The sequence below is a fragment of the Rattus rattus genome, chromosome 2, assembly GCF_011064425.1.
Source record: "Rattus rattus isolate New Zealand chromosome 2, Rrattus_CSIRO_v1, whole genome shotgun sequence".
Classification (NCBI taxonomy): Eukaryota; Metazoa; Chordata; class Mammalia; order Rodentia; family Muridae; genus Rattus; species Rattus rattus.
In genome coordinates this window covers 199,229,757-199,249,412 of record NC_046155.1, presented here as the reverse complement: position 1 = coordinate 199,249,412, position 19,656 = coordinate 199,229,757, and the positions used below count along the sequence as shown (strand labels likewise).

The window sequence follows — 19,656 nt, the reverse complement described above, 5'->3', positions numbered from 1 at the left end:
GGGCATATCCAGCTTAAATCAGAAAATTCATTCTCCGATGGTGTTAACCGTGTCTTGAAATACCCTGATAAGCCTGGGATGTCTACATCCAGGTTAAGAAAACATGCTATCTGAGACAACGTTTATGTATGTATGTATGTATGTATGTATGTATGTATGTATTTATTTATTTATGTATTTATGTATTTATTTATTTATTTATTTAAAGCCTGGAAAGTGGCTCCTGGAGAGGGAGATGGACAGTTGTGTCAGTTCTGACATCATTTCCTGTATTCTAAATGATGATTTTTGTTTATCCATGTGTTTTACAAATACACATGCTTCTCAGAAGAACATTTGTACTTGGCCTGGAAAGATGACTCAGGGGTGAAGAGCTCTGGCTATTCCTCCAGAGGGCCTGGGTTCAGTTCCCAGCATCCACATGGCAGCTCACAACCATCTGTGACTCCAGTCCCAGGGGATCTGATACCTCCTCCTCCTCCTCCTCCTCCTCCTCCTGGCCTTCATGGCACTTGCATCCATGCAACACAGTACAGAGTCAAATGCAGGTCAAACACCCATACACATAAAATAGAATAAAAACAAATTTTAAAGAAAAATTTTACTATGATAACTTTGGGAGCTTAAATTTATGTTTTAAAATGTGACATTCAAACTGCTCCTATGACACTTAAGTGATCTAAGGATTATTTTGAAGAGTATATTCAATTTAAATGTTTCCCAACCAAATTGCTATGACCTATGTCGGTGTCTTTCCAAGCTCATATGTTGGAATACTCTATTTAGTGTGCTAACACTAAAAGGTCGGGGCCGGGAAAATGGCTCAGTGAGGAATGTGCTTGCCTTGCAAGCTTGAGCACCTGAGTTCAGGTCCCAAGTAAAAAGCTGGACACAGCAACGCACTTCTGTAATCAAAGCTCTGGGAGTGGGGGACAAGAATATCTCAGGAGGCCCATTGGGCAGCATCCTAGCCAAATAGTGGGAGCTTCAAGTTCTATAAAATGTTGTATCTCAAATGAATGGAATAGAATGAAATAGGACACTTGACCTCTGCATACACACAGATGCAACCCCAAACACACACACACACACACACACACACACACACACACACACACACAAATCAATACACACACTGGAAGATGCACCCCAAATATACACATACAACATACATACACACACACACACACACACACACACACACACACACACACACACACACACACACACACACTGGAAGATGCAGTCCCTAATAAATTTTAAATAAACCAAATATTGCTTTAAAATATAGTAATATTTCTTGGGTTGGAGAGATGGCTAGGCTGTTAAGAGCACTGACTGCTCTTTCAAAGGTCCTGAGTTCACTTACCAGTAACCATATGGTGGCTCACAGCCATCTATAATGGGATCAAATGCCCTCTTCTGTCTGGTGTGTCTGAAGACACAATTGTTTACTCACATGTAATATATATATATATATATATATATATATATATATATATCTTCTAGGTGTATTTGCACTGACTTGTTTTGGTGTGGATTTAAAACAAAATCAAAACTGGAAAAGATGGGGGTTGGGGATTTAGCTCAGTGGTAGAGCGCTTGCCTAGCAAGCGCAAGGCCCTGGGTTCGGTCCCCAGCTCCGAAAAAAAGAAAAAGAAAAAAAAAATGGAAAAGATGGTCATCAAGTAAAAGCATTTGCCTGAGAGTTAGACCTCCAATACCCATGGAAAAGCTGAACACGGTGGCCCATGTCTGTAACATAGCCCTTCTCCAACAAGACAGGAGGTAGAGACAGAAGAATCCAAATAGTTTATTTTAAACATATTTAAGCACAGCACAATTTGGGGGGAGGGGGTTTCCTAGTGATAATTAACTCAATCTCATGTGCATGACACAGTTTAAGACGTGACTACTTGAAACTCTTATAAAGTACAAGTGACATCATCCATAGAGACAGGTTCTGTAGATTAAGTACGGAAACAGGCTCCAGGTAATCAAGTTCTTGATAAGAATCAGGGAGCTGATGTGGCCTGGCCATACAGATAGCACAAAAATCACCAGACTATTAGTCACATCCGCTCCTAGCTTTCTGGGAAGAAAGCAAGTTATATATCTCTTCCTTTGAAGAGACAGTCTTGTGTGTTCAACACTCCTAGTGCTTGGTTCAAACTTTGTGTTTCTTTGTGAACCACAAGGACTTCCATAGCTCCTCCAGTCTAGAACAAAGTTTGAGTTATAGATACATTTCCTTTTATTTATTTATTTTGTTTCCATATTGAAACAAGCTTTCACTGTGTATACTTGGCTGGCCCGGAAACCACTACAGAGGCCAGGCAACCCTCAGACTTGCAGCAATCCTCCTGCTTCCGTGCGGAAATTCCAGGTGAGGATTGCCACACCCAGCTTTACTTTTCCAACCAGAATCAATTTGAGGTCGGTCCTGTGGTAATCATTACACAGGAAGTATTCACACATAAAAATATCCTCTCGGTGGCAGGGAAATGACCAGCATTTGGAAGACACAGTAGAAGGAAATAATAGGGTTTTCCAGTAGCGTTGAAAGAACACCTGAGGTTTAAGGTCATGGTTTTAAAATGAAACTGGTGGTCTCTATTGTATGATTCTGCTCCTCTATTCCAAATCTTTGAGAAAATGAAACACATTTACCTTCCACCGAGGTCAAGGTTATACTAGGTCAGCAAGATGGGGAAAAGAACAGGTAACTTATTTTGCAAAGGAGTCATAATAATAATGGATATGGAATGGAAGTGGGGCAGTAAAGGAAGTGAAGGTGGATGAAAAATGAAAGCATGTGACAGATAAAGAGTAGAAAGGACAGAGTTGGTGAATGAAAGGTTTGAGGGGGTCAGAACCTAGCAGCAATGGGCAATTCTAGTAAATAATAGAGGACAGTAGGAGCCGGTCAAGGTGAGATGTTCAAAACTGGAGATGGCAGTTCCTGGAGTAGGCTGTAACCATGGAAATGGGTAGCTTAGGTTGGAAAAGGAAAAAAAATCATTGCTTCCAAAGCAGGTAATCAAAGAACTGAATGGCCAAGGTGTTGGACAGGTCAGCCCATTGATGTTGATGTCGTCAAGGACGATGATAGAGGAAGAAAGCCAGGAGGAAAAGTCCTTAATAGATATGTCACTGAGAAGTGTGGACTGGTCTATGGAATTAGCCAGACCAAAGCCCAGCCCTCCTTGATGGCTAAAAATAAGAGACTGCTCAATGATGAAATGATGAGAAAGAAAACCCTCTCTCCGCTTAACTAAGTTGCCCATCAGCAATTCAACCTTCACTGAGCTCAGATTATAAATGGCATCTGGTTCGTTACTCACACATATGAAAAATGCCCATGAGATTAGGATATCTTACCATATATCTTTATATATATTATATATATAAGTATATATATATATTTTTTTTAATTTATCCCTGGACTTGGAGGCCCTCAGATCACCAGAGAGGACAGATTCTTGAGCCAAGCTGTTTGGATTCAAATTCTGATATTGCTATTTCCTAGTCTTATGGTTTTAGAAAAATACCTTAACTTCTTTGAGCCAGTTTTGTTATCCATGTTCTAGATAGCAGTACTGGCGACACTTAACATGTACAAAGTACCAGGTATTCAGGACAAAGTTAATAAGTGTTGGCTGTTAGCATTATTGTCTTAGAGCACAGAATATAGAATTCTCCAAATGAAGACTGGAAAAGCAAAATATTTGTTCTTATTCTACTGTACCAGCAACTTTGGAAGATTGTAGGCTTAAATTATTTTAACAAATGCATAAGAATAAATTTTTAAAGCATCCTTTTTGCTTTGGGAAAACAGGACTTTTTAGAAAGGAGTTGAAAACATCCCATACACACATACACACACACACACACACACACACACACACACACACACACACACACACGTGACTTTTGGGTCAGGATTTCGTCTTTTTAAGATTTATTTATTTATTTTATGTATGTAAATATACTGCCTCTGTCTTCAAACACACCAGAAGAGGGCATCGGATCCCATTACAGATGGTTGTGAGCCATTATGTGGTAGCTGGGAATTAAACTCAGGTCCTCTGGAAGAGCAGTCAGTGCTCTTAACCACTGAGCCCTCTCTCCAGCACGAGGATCAGGGTTGCTCCGTGCAGCCGTCTGTCCTGGAACTCCCTCTGTAGACCAGGCTGTCTTTGAACTCAGAGATCCACCTGCCTCTGCCTCTGCCTCCCAGCGTGAGCCACCACTGCCCAGCTGCAAACACCTCACTTCTAAGAGCAGACACTGAGCTGGTCATGGAAACACATGCATGTAACACCAACATTTGGGAAATAGACTCACGAAGATTTAGGTCACCCATGGTTACTTAGGGAATCTAAGGCTAGCCTGGGCTATATGAGGCCATATCTCACAATCATACAGAACTTAAAACAGTTAAAAGTATTTGCTGTTGTACAAACCTGTTGACACATGTTCAGTCCCCAGAATTACGAAGAAACCTGGAAGACGTAGCATAGGACATGGATCTATACTCCCCACACCCTTCCTGGTAGAGAAGAGGTAGAGCCATGAGAATTCTCTAGAAGCTTGCTGGCTAATTAGCCTGGAGTACCCTAAGCAGCAGAAACAAGAGGAAGAGAGAACCAACTCTAAAAAGTTGTGCTTTGACCTCTATGTGCTTCCATGGCAGCACATTCTCACCTAAGTACATAATGCATACATAATACATACATACATACATACACGATTTAAATTTTCCTAATTTTTTAAAATTAAAAACACAAACCTGTAGGCCTCCTCTTCTTAAACCAGAGCAGAGATATGCAGAATGCCTTTTAAAGATACAGTGTCTCCTGAGCCACAAGATGACCTTGACCTAGTTAACTATCTCATCATGTTTAAGGAAGATAGAAGGTCAACATGCGTCAAGCCGAGGACCTCAATCACTAATGCCTTGTCCCTTTGGTAGCTTTGTTTATCATCTAAAATAATAAGTAGGCATCTTGTTTTGAAAGATCAAGGCTCAGCTCTCAACACAGCAGCAAACAGAGCCTGCCAGAGCCAGAGGGATCTAAGAACTTCGTGTCCATCTTCACGTCTGCGCCCAGACCCACACATAGATTAGCGCTGCTCTCAGCCTTGGTCAGAGAAGGCTCTTTTTACGGTTAACAGCGGTTCATACAGAGCCTCAGAGGTGACTATTGAGTGTTCAACTCTAAACTGGACAGCTGTGGCACATCCTCATTACATCTCAAGGAACATCTGGAAGAGGAGGCCAAAAGAATGCCAGAGCCAGATGAGGAGAGGAGTCCCGTGAATGCTGACGTCTGGGCATGACGCAGCCATTGCACTCATAAAGCCCCGGCAGCTGTTCCCTGCAGCAGACCTGCACTACATCAGCCCTGTCAACATTCCGGCCTGGCTGGGAGAGGGGCTCACCAGGCCTCACCCCTGGCTGAGGAGCTATTGGCAGTTATAGCTGCTGAGTGAAGGAAGGGCCATTTTCGTCAGGGGTGGAGTTACCGGTAAGATGCCCGTGGTCCAGTCAATAACACTATACTCATGCTCATGTAAGCAACCTTAATTAAACTCAGTGTATCATAGAAATGATACATACTTACATACAAACATGCATATATACATGTTATACACAAGCATGCATTCATACACACACACATACATATAAAAAGAAGAGGAAAACATATTAGGAGGAAGAAGAGATCCAGAGGGATGAGAGGGAATAGAAGAAGGTTGGGGAGGGGGATAATGGCAGTGTGCGCCTTTAATCGTGGCACTCAGAAGCCAAAGGCTGTCAAATCTCTGAGTTTGAGGCCAGCCTGGTCTACAGAATGAATTCCAGAACAGCCAGGGCTACACAGAGAAATCCTGTCTCAAAACAAAACAAAACAAAAACAAAAAAAGGAAAGAAAGAAAGAAAGAAGAAAGAAAGAAAAAGAAAGAGAAGAAAAAAGTTATAAGGTAAATATGATCAAAACACATCGTGTGCATGCATAAAATTATCTAATGATAATTTTAATGACCATTAACTGAAATGTTCCACTATGCTTAGATTTACTACTACTACTACTACTACTACTACTACTACTACTACTATTATTATTATTATTATTATTATTATTTACTCAATGCTATGGAGCACCATCTATGTGAGCCCTGGTTTATGCACATGTGTGATATGCAAGTGGGTGGGTAGGTGAGTGCTTGCCATGGTTCACACAGTGGAGGCCAGTGGACAATGTGGTGAATCCCTTTGCCCACAACCTTGCCATCAGTAGGATCCTCGGTCATTTGTAAAATGTCTCTGGAGGTTATTTGTCCAAAGCCAGGAGGTTAGCAGCAGACTTACAGCAACACCCTTGAAGTTAGTCAAGATTACTCTAAGACAACAATGAAAACTTACTAAGATCGGTGTATTACTAATAGTATTACCATTTCGGGGTATGTCCTGCAAGCCACAATGTAAATGTAGGGTCATAGAACAACTCTCTGCCGCCTGCTCTCTCCTTCTTTTATGTGAGTTCCTAGGACCAAACCTGGGTCGCTATACTTGTGTAAGACATCCTTACCCACTGAGCCATTCCCCCGCTCTCAGAATTCTTCTTGGCAGTAAAAGCTGGAGTTCTCAAAGGAAAGAAAGTTAATAGTTCTTCAAAACATGAAGATAATTTACCAAACATTCAGTTAAAATCAAGTTTCAAAAGCAAGCGTGATTTCTAAATTAAGCCGAAGCCCCAACTATTTCTAGTCCATGTCTTTATCATTTTGGAAAATCGCATGGCTCTGAGTGCAGTTGAAAGGAGTGTGGGATATTCCTGACCCCATTTTAGACATGTTCTGCATTGCTTTTAAAATTGTGCCAACTTTCAAACAAAAAAAGCAGTTCTTGCTTTTTAAAATCAAAAAGAAAACCTTCCTCACCCCCACTGCTTTCTCGCCTAGCTTCTTGCGCTGATTTTAGGTTCCTGCCAAGGTTTTCACAGAAGCAATCTAAACCCTTTTGATATTTTTTCTACTTCATATGAGACCAGATTTTATAAGCAATTGTGGGTTAGCCACATGTCTGTATCTATAAAGTGGCTCTCTTTATTCTCCCAGAAACATCCAAATACTTATTGGTCTAAATTTTTTGTAGGAGACCCTTATCTTCTGATGATTCATAGGTTGATCCCAATTAAATCTATTTATAAATTTGCATTACCAGTCATGAAATTACTTGGTTGATAGAGCTCTTATGAAAGAGAAAGAGAAGGAAGCAAGATGCAGGAAGCTTGGTGATCAGACGATCATTTTAAAAACAAGCTAGCCCTTAAGCCTTCTCAGGGCTTCTTAACACAGCTCTGCAAGTTTCCTCCTAGAGACAAAGCAATGAATTCAGAGCTCCAACTTCTTTTATTTCATTTGGTGAATCAGCCTGCTCAGTACACACATTGATGGGAAAGCCAATGAGTTAAAAAGAGTAAGGCAAGTATTTAATATTACTACTCTGCTGAGTTCTGATTATTGAAAAACGGTAAAATTTAGAAAGCAAAAAACCCTAATCCCTAATCCCGTATTGCAAAGTTGCTAAAAGAATGATAAAACATATTTCAAAGTGATTAAGTTATTTAAAAGTTATTTTAAAGTTATTAAAACCAAGGAAAGAAGTTAACAAAACCAAGGTTTTGTTTTTATTCATTTTTGTTTTCTGAAACAGGGCTGTTCTGTGTAGCCTTGGCTTTCTGAACTTTGTAGTCTAGGCTGGCCTCAAACTCAAAGAGATCTGCCTGCCTCTGCCACGCAATTAAAGGTGTGCAGAGTGCACCTCCACTCCTCACTTGAGTTGTTTATATTTTTTTTAGAATTATTTATTTATTTTATGTATGTGAGAACACGGCTGCTGTCTTCAGACACACCAGAAGAGGGCATCAGATCCCATTACAGATGGTTGTGAGCCACCATGTGGTTGCTGAGAATTGAACTCAGGACCTCTGGAAGAGCAGTCAGTGCTCCCAACCACTGAGCCATTTAAACAAAGACTTTTTTTTTAATTTGGGTGCAGAAGAGCCCAGCTCAAAGAACTTGGGCCTAGCTTCTCCCACAGAGAAAGTGAACTTGGAGAAGTGGGAGGTAACGTTTGAAATTCTTTGAGAGGCAGAAAGTGAATTGAGGCAAGTCCAGCACAAATCAGGGTAGTAATAAATCTTGCAAGCACATTGGAATGTCCAGGTCAAGAGACAAACCAGCCAATCTGGTATTTCTCAAACTTTCCAAGGTATTTTCAGAGTCTGGAAAATTGTTCCCTCTGGTGAATTCAGTTTCCAGCATAATCTCTGTGTGGCAATTTAGCCCTGTTGGTAAAACCACTGACTTGAAAGAGATTTTTGCTCTTTTTGCCCATTCTGCGGCCATTTTGACAGTTATGTTATCAGTAATAGTTTGATGACAGGCTAGAAAATGGCTTCCCAGGGAAGCAGATATAATACCTTGTCAAAGACAGAGAAGAGCGTCCCTTCTTATGTGATGGAGCCTCAGGACAACCAATTGGACCGCCCATGAGCACACAGGTCTCGGACTCAGCCTCAGCGCTTATGCAGGTAAGTATGACTCTCAGTCACAAAACACGAAAAGCAGCTTAACTTGCCCGAGGCAAAAACATAAATCAGACCCCAGGTTTATAGTTTTATCTTTTCCTACCATAGCTAGAATGTGGCTGACTGGTTTGCTGTTCACGAACGGTAGGTAGTTAGGCGTGAACCTGGAAATCTGACCTTAGGGACTTGGCCAAAGTGAAGTGTGTAACTTCCGAGCTCGACTGCTCACTCTTCCCTCGTCCTCCTCAGAGCTCTTGATCCCTCCAGAGCTTTCATCTTTACAGAGTTAGATGCTTCCAAGCCCATATCCCAGATGAGTGGACTTCGTAAAAATAATTCCGGGGTTGGGGATTTAGCTCAGTGGTAGAGCGCTTGCCTAGGAAGCGCAAGGCCCTCGGTTCGATCCCCAGCTCCGAAAAAAAGAACCAAAAAAATAATAATAATAATAATAATTCCTAATCTATCAAGCTTCTTAAACTTTATAAGATTTATAAACTAAATCTTATCATGGGCAAGTTATGCCACATAGTGCATTTAGAATGGGTTTCAAACATCCTGTTACCAGAAATGTTTTAAAGTCCCAGTGGGGGTTGCTTTGTGTTACCAGGAAAATTGAGGTTTCCTTTGAGGGCTCTTAGACTCCTTACTAAAAAAAAAAAAAAAAAAATTAAGAACAGACTCAGAAGAAAGCTCAAGGAAAATTTTATTACAGTTTAAAAAAAAAAAAACCAGGGCATGCAAGCTATGAATCTTAGCAACCCCAAGAAGGAAGAAGAGAGAGAGAGAGCCATATTGTTTGGGTTAAGCTGGCATGTACAGCCACAGAGGTAAAGCCACATGGGGGAATAGGCTTTAGGAAAAGCATGAGGATGCCCAAAGTGTTCAAAAGAGACAGGGGAGTTGGAGAGATGGCTCAGCGTTTAAGAGCATCAACTGCTCCTCCAGAGATCCTAAGTTTAATTCCCAGCAACTACATGGTGGCTCACAACCATCTGTAATGGGATCCAATGCCCTCTTCTGGTGTGTCTGAGGATCGTGTACTCACATACATAAAATAAATAAATCTTAAAAAGGAAGGAGAAGGAGGTGGAGAAGTTATACTTTTCTGACTCATTCAGAAAAGTAGGCTGACTTAAGAGCTGAATGACTGAGGTTTCAGAAGGGATCACACAGGATCCAGGAATTCTGGGAAATAAAAGTGCATTATCTCATTAAAGAGATAAATATACCTCCTTTCTCTTTAACATACCAATAGCTGAGCCCACCTTCACAGGAGTGGTCTCTTGGCCACGACATTGACCTGCCCACCTGGATTAATTCTTAAGGGAGAAAACTATGACAAGGGCAACAGCTGCCCTTAACCAGCTTTCAATGCCTGTAACGCCCAGGGTGGGGGATGGGGGGAGCTGGGAGTCTTGGGGGGTGTGCTCCATGGATAACAGGAATTACTGTAAATGAAACAATGTTTCATTCTCTTGGAGGAACTTTATGTACATATGAAAGATTACCTTGAATTTACTCTCATTGCTACAAGCCAAACCGAAACATTTCCATACCAAGTATAATTAAAATTCTAAGTATAGTTACACTCATAAATGACTGCATTGCCCTCTCCCCAGTTTGCTAGGAAGCCACAGTAGAGACTGTCTACTGGGGGAGACTAAGACCTGTTTACACAGAGAGAGTTCGGTTGTGTAACACTGTCCTCACTTTGCAACACTTTATCCTGATGGGATTTTATAGGGGAACAGACATACAAAGCTCACTGTGTTGTGGCTGCCTTGGTTACAGCAGGACTTGAGGATGTGGTCTCAGTTCTGTTTCTGGCCCCTTGACATTGTAAGGACATCCCAGGAGCCCTTGAGAGCAGGGTTTAGAAGTCACAGTTATACCAACCAATCATTAGGAAGAGTCAAGCTGAGCACACTTAGTTAGCTTAGAATGGCCCTACTATCTACCACTTTGTATTTTGGAATTTATTTACATTTTCCACCTGGATGACCTCCAATGCAACAAATTCCATTTTTCCTTAAAATATTTGTGTGTGTATGTGTGTGTGTGTGTGTGTGTGTTTCCTTGCTCTATTTTTTCCTCTCACTGCCCAGTTTAGGCCAATGTTGCATTACCACCTCATTACCCCATCAGCCCCCCCACTTCCAATTCATCTTCTATACATTCTCTAAGAAGTTGTTCTCTAACCCAGCAGCCTGAGTGGTCTATATCAAATATATCTAAATATATCTACATATCTAAATATAGATCTACAGATCTCTTATGCCTTTCCACAAAGCCACCCAATAGTTACCCCTTTCACTGTGAGCAAACTCTAAAGGTCTTTCAGTAGTACCCAAAGCTTCCCATAGCCTGACCACATGCCCACTGGTGCCCCAGCTCTGACTCTCAGTATAACCTCCTGAAACACGGAAACTACTTTCCCAGATTTTATCCTGTCTGATCCCACATGGGCTATGCGGCTTACTTGCATATTTCTTCCTAATCTTTGGTCCAATGTGATTTACTCTGTGGCTTCCTGTGGTGGTTTGAATATGCATGGCCCATAGGAAGTGGCACTATTCGGAGGTGTGGTCTTGTTAGAGGAAGTGTGTCACTGTGGAGGCAGAACTTTGAGGTCTCCTATATGTGATCTCAAGTCTGACCAGTGTGAGACAGGCTCTCCTTTCTGTCCACATGTCAAACTGTAGAACTCTTGGCTCCTCCAGCACCATGTCTGCCTGCATACTGCCATGCTTCCCGATAAGATGATAATGGACTGAACCTCTGAAACTGTAAGCCAACCCCAGTTAAATGTTTTCCCTTATAAGAGTTGCCGTGGTTATAGTGTCTGTGACCCCTCTGTCTAAGCCTCTTTCCTGTCTGCCCTGCTGCTCAGAGTGCATCCCTCCTGGCATTTAAGCCTGAGAAGATTTGCGTGTTTGCTCCCCTTCAGGGTGCGTGAAGATGATATCTTTTTCCCCAGTGCTAGATTCTGAACTCAGGGCCTTACACATGAACACAGGCACGTTTCCAACTGACCTATACCTCCAGCTCAAAGGATGGGGCTTAGGGTCCATTACTACACTTTTCGTCCCCTAAACCAGTGTCTTGCACCTATTTGATGCTCAATAAATAATTGCATAAAAGAATAAAGGAATGGAATTCCCAGAGAGGTTACAGCACCAGATTCCTTCTCTTTCTACCTCAGAACCACTCACAGTTCCTTCCCACAGCTTCCTGACCCTTCCCTGAGCCTTGCCAATCATGATACCCATGGACAGCTTGCAAAGAATGTATGCTGAGTGTAAGAAGCCATTCGAAGAAGGCTTGTAGTGTCAGGTTCCATTTATATGACAGTCTCAAAAGGACAAAACCATACTGGACATGCTTCCGTTGTGCCTGTAATCCCAGCACTTGGGAGATGGTTGGCAGGAGGGCAGATCATGAGTTCAAAGTCATTCTGGTCTATATAGAGAGTTTCAGACCATCCAGGGCTAAAAAAAAAAAAATCAAAAGGAGACCACTTGAAAGGACAGATCTGAGACCCAGGAGTGACAGTAGGGCAGCAGGACAGCAGGACAGCAGGACAGCAGGACAGTAGGCTAGGAGCTGGACACTGTAAGCCTGAGCACAACAGGCCTAGGGGTAATAGAATTGTTTCACATCTTAATTATGGTGCTGGGTGCATGTCTGTATGTTGAAATTCATAGCACTGTACTCTAAATCCAAATTTATGGTATGTCAATTTAAACTGTCACTTTAAAAACAAGTTTCCTATCCTCCAAGTGTATTTGTAAAATTGAGGGAAAACGACATTATTTCCATGCCTGAAAACCTTCAAAGGATGGAAAGAGAATCTCTTTCTAGTTATTCCCTCATTATTTCCCCCTTTTTAATTTGCATTTTGTTTGTTTGTGACAGGATTTTCACTGTATAGTCCTGGTTATCCTGAAACTTGCTTTGTAGATTAGGCTGGCCTTGAACTCACAGAGCTCCACTTGCCCTTACACTCCCCCTCTTCTCTCTCTCCCCTCCTCCTCCCTCTCTCCTCTCCCCTCCTCTCCTCTCTCTCTCTCTCCCTCCCTCTCTTCCTCCCTCCCTCCTTCTCTCTCCCTCTCCTCTCCCCTCTCTCCTCCTCTCTCCCTCCCTCTCTCCCTCTCCCTCTCTCCCTCTCTCCACTCCCTACCCCCGCCTCCACCTCCTCCTCTGTCTGGCTCTCCACTCCCTCTCTGTCTCCTGCGTACGGAGATTAAAGGTGTTCACCACCACACCCAGCTCATGATTTATTTTATAGGAGCCATTTTAAATTTCCCAAATTGCTGATCTTCCCAGACCATGACAGGTTCTTCTAATCTGTCCAGGCTGGATGTCTCTCATTTTACTTTCCTGTTGCTGTGATAAAATACTCGGAGAACAACAACTCAAGGAAGACAGGCACGACAGTTCACTGTGCTGTCCCAGTTCGTTGTAATATAGGGTTCAAGGCACCAGGAGTTTAAAGCTGTTAGTCGAGGCACATCTGAAAGTCAGAGGACACACCCAAAGCATGTGTGCCGCCACTTACCTCCCTCTCTTCTCACATCCAAGATCCCCTGCCTCGGGAATGGTCCACTGTTGGGACACAGTCCAAGAATGGAGTCCTGTGAGGAGATTTCTGAGTGCTGAGAGAAAACTGGAAGAAACTGAGACAAGCGTCTTGTGACCTTACTTTCTTCACAAATCTAGAACAGTTCTTGGGTTGTGTTTTCTCACCACTCCCAGGTGTAGCAGATAGGAGTGAGTTTATTTCAGCATATTCATTACAACTGACTGTTGTGTGTTTATACCCCTTGATGGAAACCCTTGGTGTTGCCGTGTGTGGCTTGTCCTTGTACTGTACACGTTACTCACACGACACCGCTTTTCTTTTTAAAGATTTAGCTATTCATGTATTGTATGTGCCCTGTCTGCATATATACCTGCATGCCAGAAGAGGGACTTTAATCTCATTATAGATGGTTTATAAGCCACCATGTGGTTGCTGGGGTTTGAACTCAGGACCTCTGGAAGAACAGCCAGTGGTCTTAGTAGCTCAGCGGGCTCCCCAGGCCCCACGTGTCTGCCTCGTTTATCGGCTCCACTCTCCCAGGTCCCACAGGGGATTAGAGGGATAAACAATCCGTGAGTGGGCAGCATTTCCCACCCTAATTACCCTAATCAACCCCCCACAGACACATCCCCGCTCTCCTGAAGGCTCTAATTTCTGACAAGTGGACATCACCCATCACATCATCAAACAGGAGTTTTCCATAAAGAAAAACTGCCCTAAGCGGGGAAAGGATGTGGGATTCCTTTCATTGAGTGCCAGCTTCCAAAGGGTAAGCAGTACTGTCCTGTTTGGTGCATTTCAACAAACAAGTACCACAACCACATACAGACACCACACCCACCCACACACACACACACACACACACACACACACACACACACACACACACACACACAATTAGATACTAAAATTGAGCTAGAAGTGAGTTGATAACCAAAGGGCATGAGGTTCAAACACAACTGAGCACTCAGACTATTACCTATCTGAAAGGGCATTGTTAATAGTAGCAGGATGGGACTGGAATCCTTGCCCAAGTTCTCAGCTCAGAACCCCATCTTGAGAACGATCGAGTTTACTTTCCCAGACCACGGTAACTGGGGACTTCGGCAGCTCAGCCAAGATTCTGTTTGCGAACCAAAGGAATAGAAATATGGAGGAGTTTCCCTCACAGACTAATGTAAGATGTGCCTCATTTAATTTTAAATGATTTGTAATGTTGTCAAAGCAAAGCCAGAACTGGGATCATTTATACGAATGAAATTTTGGATTTCACCAAGAAAGCAAAACAGATTTTATTAGCATCCCTTTAGTGAGAGGAATCAGCGAGGTCACCCTTTGTCAAATCGATTCCATCTGTCTCCCCCGTCCCCCAACCCTCGATCATTTCCTTTTCCTTACCCGTGGGCTTCCAGCTGCTTGTGACCTGGAACACATCTTCTCATTGTGCGAGCTGCCTGTGTCCGGGCTCTCTACACTGAAGATCTTAGAGGCCTCCATCTCCTGTGGTTGTCATCCACGAATGCAAACACGCCAAATAATGCTAACTCGTTACCACCTGTCCACCACTGACTGTGGGACATGGATGACAGCGGTATAGTTGAAATAAACCATGCAGCTTACATTCAGAACCTGCCTCTCATTGCCACTGTTACTATTCACTCGTTTAAAATAATCCCACGGCTACAAACGATGCTAAAATGAAGTAACTTACTTCATTAAAGTTGAAATTTTGATTCATTGATGAACTAGAAAACCTTGTGCCAGTAACAAAGTCCTGTGCTCAGTTGAGTGTAGTAACTCATGATCATCATCCTTGCCCTCGGAGGCTGAGACAGAAGGATTGTCACGAGTTTGGTGTCAACCTAGTCTGTACAATGAGTCCCAAGCATCCCTGAGTTACTGTGTAAGACTTGGCCTCAGAGCAACAATACTCTTGCCACTTGGTATGCAGAATGCAGTTGTATATTTGCCTGTGATATCTGATCAATATATAAAGTACGTGTGCCACATCCTAAGTAAGGCATTTAATATGAGGTACTTCATACATACATGGTAACCATACAGAGCACAATGGTGGGGCTCCAGTCGGGAAAGTCAAAAGATAAATATACATTTTTTTTTGTGAATTTTGGTTCTAGATTCTAAATATTCAAAATAGGAAAACCATTCCATTTGGGGTTTTTCCATACCTTTCTTTCTTTTTTCTTGTTTCTTTTTTTTTTTTTTTTACTAATTTATTTCATTTGTGAGATAGCGTCTCATATACCCTAGGCTGGCTTGGAACTTATTGTGTAGCCCAGGCTAGCCTCCAGGCTGCCTGCCCTTCAACTAACTGCTCAGACCCGTATTTGGAACTCCTTTTCAACATTTTTCTTTTTTTCTTTTTTTTTTTTCCTTTTTCTTTTGAGACAAGATCTTGCTGTGTGGTCCAGACTAATCTTGAACTCATGGTTATCCTCCTGCTTCAGCCTCCCAAATGATGATGCAATGTACCACATGCCTGGCTTTTCAGTTAAGAACAACAACAACAACAACAAAAATGTATGCAAGGTTTAGCATCTCACACCTGTAATCCCAGTTCTTGGGAGGCAGAAACAGGAGTACTACTTCGATCTTAAATCCTGAGCTACAGAGAGTTCCAGGCCATGTTCCAGGCTACATAGAAAGACCCTGTCTCAAAAAATGAAACAAAACCAACCTTTCTTTTTTTTTTTTTAAGGATTCATTTGAAGCCACTGTGAGGAAAGGATTCATATTTAGTGAGCTTTAAGATAGAAAGAAAAATTACACTATAATGTGACTCCATGATGCCTCAAAGTGCGAACGGTGAGGGATGTGGCTCAACTGTGCGCCTTGTATGCACAAAAAGACCCTAGCAACAAACAAACAAATGAACAGAGTTAAAACAAGCCCAGCTGTTCCTTTCAGCAACTTCATGAAAAGGGAAGAAAGAAAGAGGGGAGAGAAAGAGGAAAAATAAATAAAGCTGGGTGCTCTTGGCTGGTTTTCTGTACAGTAATTAGGACTCTTCCAAGTAAATCAACTTAAAGAATGGCCCTACGGTTCTGAGTGGGACACGGCGAGGAGTCAACATTGAAGGATGGACAAAGTGACTGTCATCTAAAGAGACATGAGCTCCAAGTCCAAGGCAACACTTCATCTTAGTTAGCGGATACTAAAAATATGAATGACCCCCACCTGAGCTATAAACCATCCCACTTGGATGCTCCCTACCAACCCTCTTACACACCAGGGTAGGAGTCCCTGCTTTGGAGGTGTACAAGCCCAATTTGTGTCTTTTTAAATGGTTTTTCAAGACAGTTTTTCTCTGTGTATCCCTGGCTGTCCTGATACTCATTATGTAGACCAAGCTGGCGTTGAACTCAAGAGATCCATTTGCCTCTGCCTCCCAAGCTCTCTGGGACTAAAGGTGTGCGCTACCACAGCTATATCAGTTGTGTGTGTGTGTGTGTGTGTGTGTGTGTGTGTTTTAATGAAAATAGTCCAGAGGTTATTTAAATCCACTCAATTGTGTTTCTTTTTTTAGCTTTTATATTTTTACTTTTTAATCAATTGTGTTTCTTTAATCATGAGTTACATCACAACTAATAAATTAGGAGAAATTCACTGTCTTCCTCCTTTCCTTTAATTTGCATGTGTAACATTTGAGCAAAGGCAGGCAGAATGAGAAGCTAGGTATTTTCACAGAAAGTTTTTTCTACAATATGTTTTCTTTTTCTTTCTTTCTTTCTTTTTTTTTCTTCTTTCTTCTTTTTTGTTTTTTTTGCACCATTAAGAAATTCTCATTTTTTTCCTCTTCCTGAATTTTATTTCCCAGTTTGCCTAATGACAAATCATTGTAATATGTTTTTGCAAGATATCTATGCCAGAATGAAGCCCCCAAATGGATGAGGACATGCACCTTTGTGCACTTGATTTGATCACCAAAGCAGATGCCTTGCTCGAGCTCCACTGTAGTCATTTTAAAGTTAAAGACACAAGAATTCTTGCAGTCAAAACGAAAATCCTGTTTTGCTAGCTTTTCTTGCTAAACTCTCTGTGCACAATCCAGCCACTCACTCTGCCATGCTAACGGATCTCCCCCTTGTGCCTAAATTTTGTATTGAATTCCAGTTGAGCTAAAATCACCAAAGGCACAGTCTGTGGCTGTCCCAGGGAAAGTGTGAGTACTTTAATCAACCTGTTAGAAGTATCTTCAGTATGAACGAGTTTCCTTGTTATTTTGTACAAAGTCTGTAAAAGGAGTGAGGCAATATTTGAGAAAGTGTGCAAGGAAACATGATACATTCAAAAAAGCAGCAGAGAGAAGAGACCAAATTGAACAGAGTCTCTGTTGTGACTGCTCGGTATAGGCCAAGGATCCACAGCCATAAAGGTTCCCTGTATGTAGGTTACAAAGGCAGGAAAAATCAACCCTGATGGAAGATTCCAGTGGATACAAGAATGCTGGTACACTTTTCTTGTTCATAGCTTTCCTAGTACAACCTAGCATTGAGATTTAATGTGGCCCAAACAAATGAGGAAGAACATCTAGTTTCACAGGATTTCCTGAGGTTACAACTTGGGTGACAAGGTTAAGAGACCATGGCACCATGATTTAAATGCATCTCCCTCCAAGTTCAGGTGTTGAATTAATGGCTGATAGGATGCCATTAGAAGTTTGGGGATGTTGGGTATAGTGACGCACACCCTTAATCGAACTTGGGAGTTCGAGGCCAGCCTGGTCTATAAAGGGAGTCCAGAACTACAGAGTGAGACCATGTCTATAAATAAATAAATAAATAAATAAATAAATAAATAAATAAATAAATAAATAAATAAATAAAATAAGAAAAAGAGTTGAGCGCTTTTTAAATTTTGATTATTTTATTATTTATTTATACTTGGGGAACTATTCAACATTCATAATAGCCAACTTATAGGACCAGACTAAGTAGCCACAAACAGATGGCTGAATTAAAAAAAACATGGCTGTCATGCAATGGAGTTTTATTCAACCATAAAGAAGAAAATGGTGGTGAAGATCATCATATTGGGCAAATAAGCCAGACTCAAAATTATCATAGTGATACTGCGGTGCTTTGAATGTTTTGGCCTACAGGGAGTGGCACTGTTAGGAGGCATGGCCCCGTTCGAGGAAGTGTGTCACTGTGCAGGGTGGGCTTTGGCGGTTTCCTCCTACGTTCAGGCTCCACCCACTGCAGGAGAGCCTCCTCCTAGCTGCCAGGAAATCAGTCTTCTGCCTTCAGAACAAGGTGTAGAACACTCAGCTCCTCCTGCACCATGCTGCTGTGCTTCCCGCCATGATGATAATGGACTGGACCTCAGAACCTGTAAGCCAGCCCCGATTAAATGTTATCCTTTATAAAAGTTGTCTTGGTCATGGTGTCTCTTCACAGCAGTAAAACCCTAACTAAGACAGATACCACTAACTCTTTACATATTATACGAGAACAGAAGAGGACCTGTTCTGGCTTAATCTCTGTCGTGTGGAATACCATCTTTTAGGCTGTGCTTAGCTTGATTGAAATTATCCCCATTTAATAAAGTCTTGACCTGAGTCACACCATCTTGAACCTAAACACCAAGAGAGAGCATCTTGTTCAGGGGCTCAATAATCACTGTCCGCCAGCACAGGAGGCACAAGCAGATAATAAAGAAGTGACACCTAACGACGGATTATAGGAGCCACTCAGACAGTTCCACAGGCAGTGGAACCCTCCACCTGAGACTACTAAGGGGTACCTTGAGGCTGAAAGGTGGCAAGCACACGGGCACCTGGGCCAAGCCCTTGACCAGGAAAAACGGTCACAGTGAGAGATTCCTGCTATTGTCCCTAGACACCTGCCAAGTGCAGTTTCTCCTGCCCTTAACACTCAACCTATTTCAAAGTGGTCCGTGAAATGGCCTGTCCCTGGGACCTGTCTCTCACTTCTCTGCACCTGAATAGCTCTGGATCTACAGCTCCTAGGGCCTCTTCTGAGTTTATAATAAAACACGGACCAAAAACAATGTGGAGAGAAAAGATGTTTGTCTGGCTTGCGAGTAGAACCCATTATCAAAGCAGAGGCCAGACAGGAACCTAGAGGCAGGAGCTGAAGGAGAAGCCATAGAGGAATGCTGCTTTCTGGCTTGCTCCTCTGATGGCATCAGCTTTCTTGTTTGTACAACTAAGGATCATCTGCCCAGGCACAGCACCACCTAGCATGGGCTGGCCCTCCGTATCAATCACTAATCAAAACCATACCTACAGACATGTGGACAGGCCAAAGTGATAGAGGTGATTTCCCCATTGAGGCTCTTTCCTGCCAAGTACACCAAGATGACAACCAAGATTGGCCATCACGAGTCTACCCCTTGTTAACTTGATACACAAACACATCCATGTTAAGTCATAACCTTTCTCAGTCCCTGATACTTCATGTCAATATCACAATATAAAACACAGTCCAACTT

General features: G+C 42.2%; 1 protein-coding gene across 1 annotated transcript in view; it reads right to left on the bottom strand.

Annotated features, from left to right (window-relative positions):
• The window catches only part of Ccdc170 (coiled-coil domain containing 170), a 102,932-nt gene extending 88,256 nt beyond the window's left edge, over window positions 1–14,676 (bottom strand). The window contains exon 1 of the mRNA XM_032895254.1: window positions 14,578–14,676. Coding sequence (XP_032751145.1) covers window positions 14,578–14,676 — 99 coding nt within the window. The remainder of the gene's footprint in view (window positions 1–14,577) is intronic.
• Between the last annotated feature and the right edge of the window lie 4,980 nt (window positions 14,677–19,656).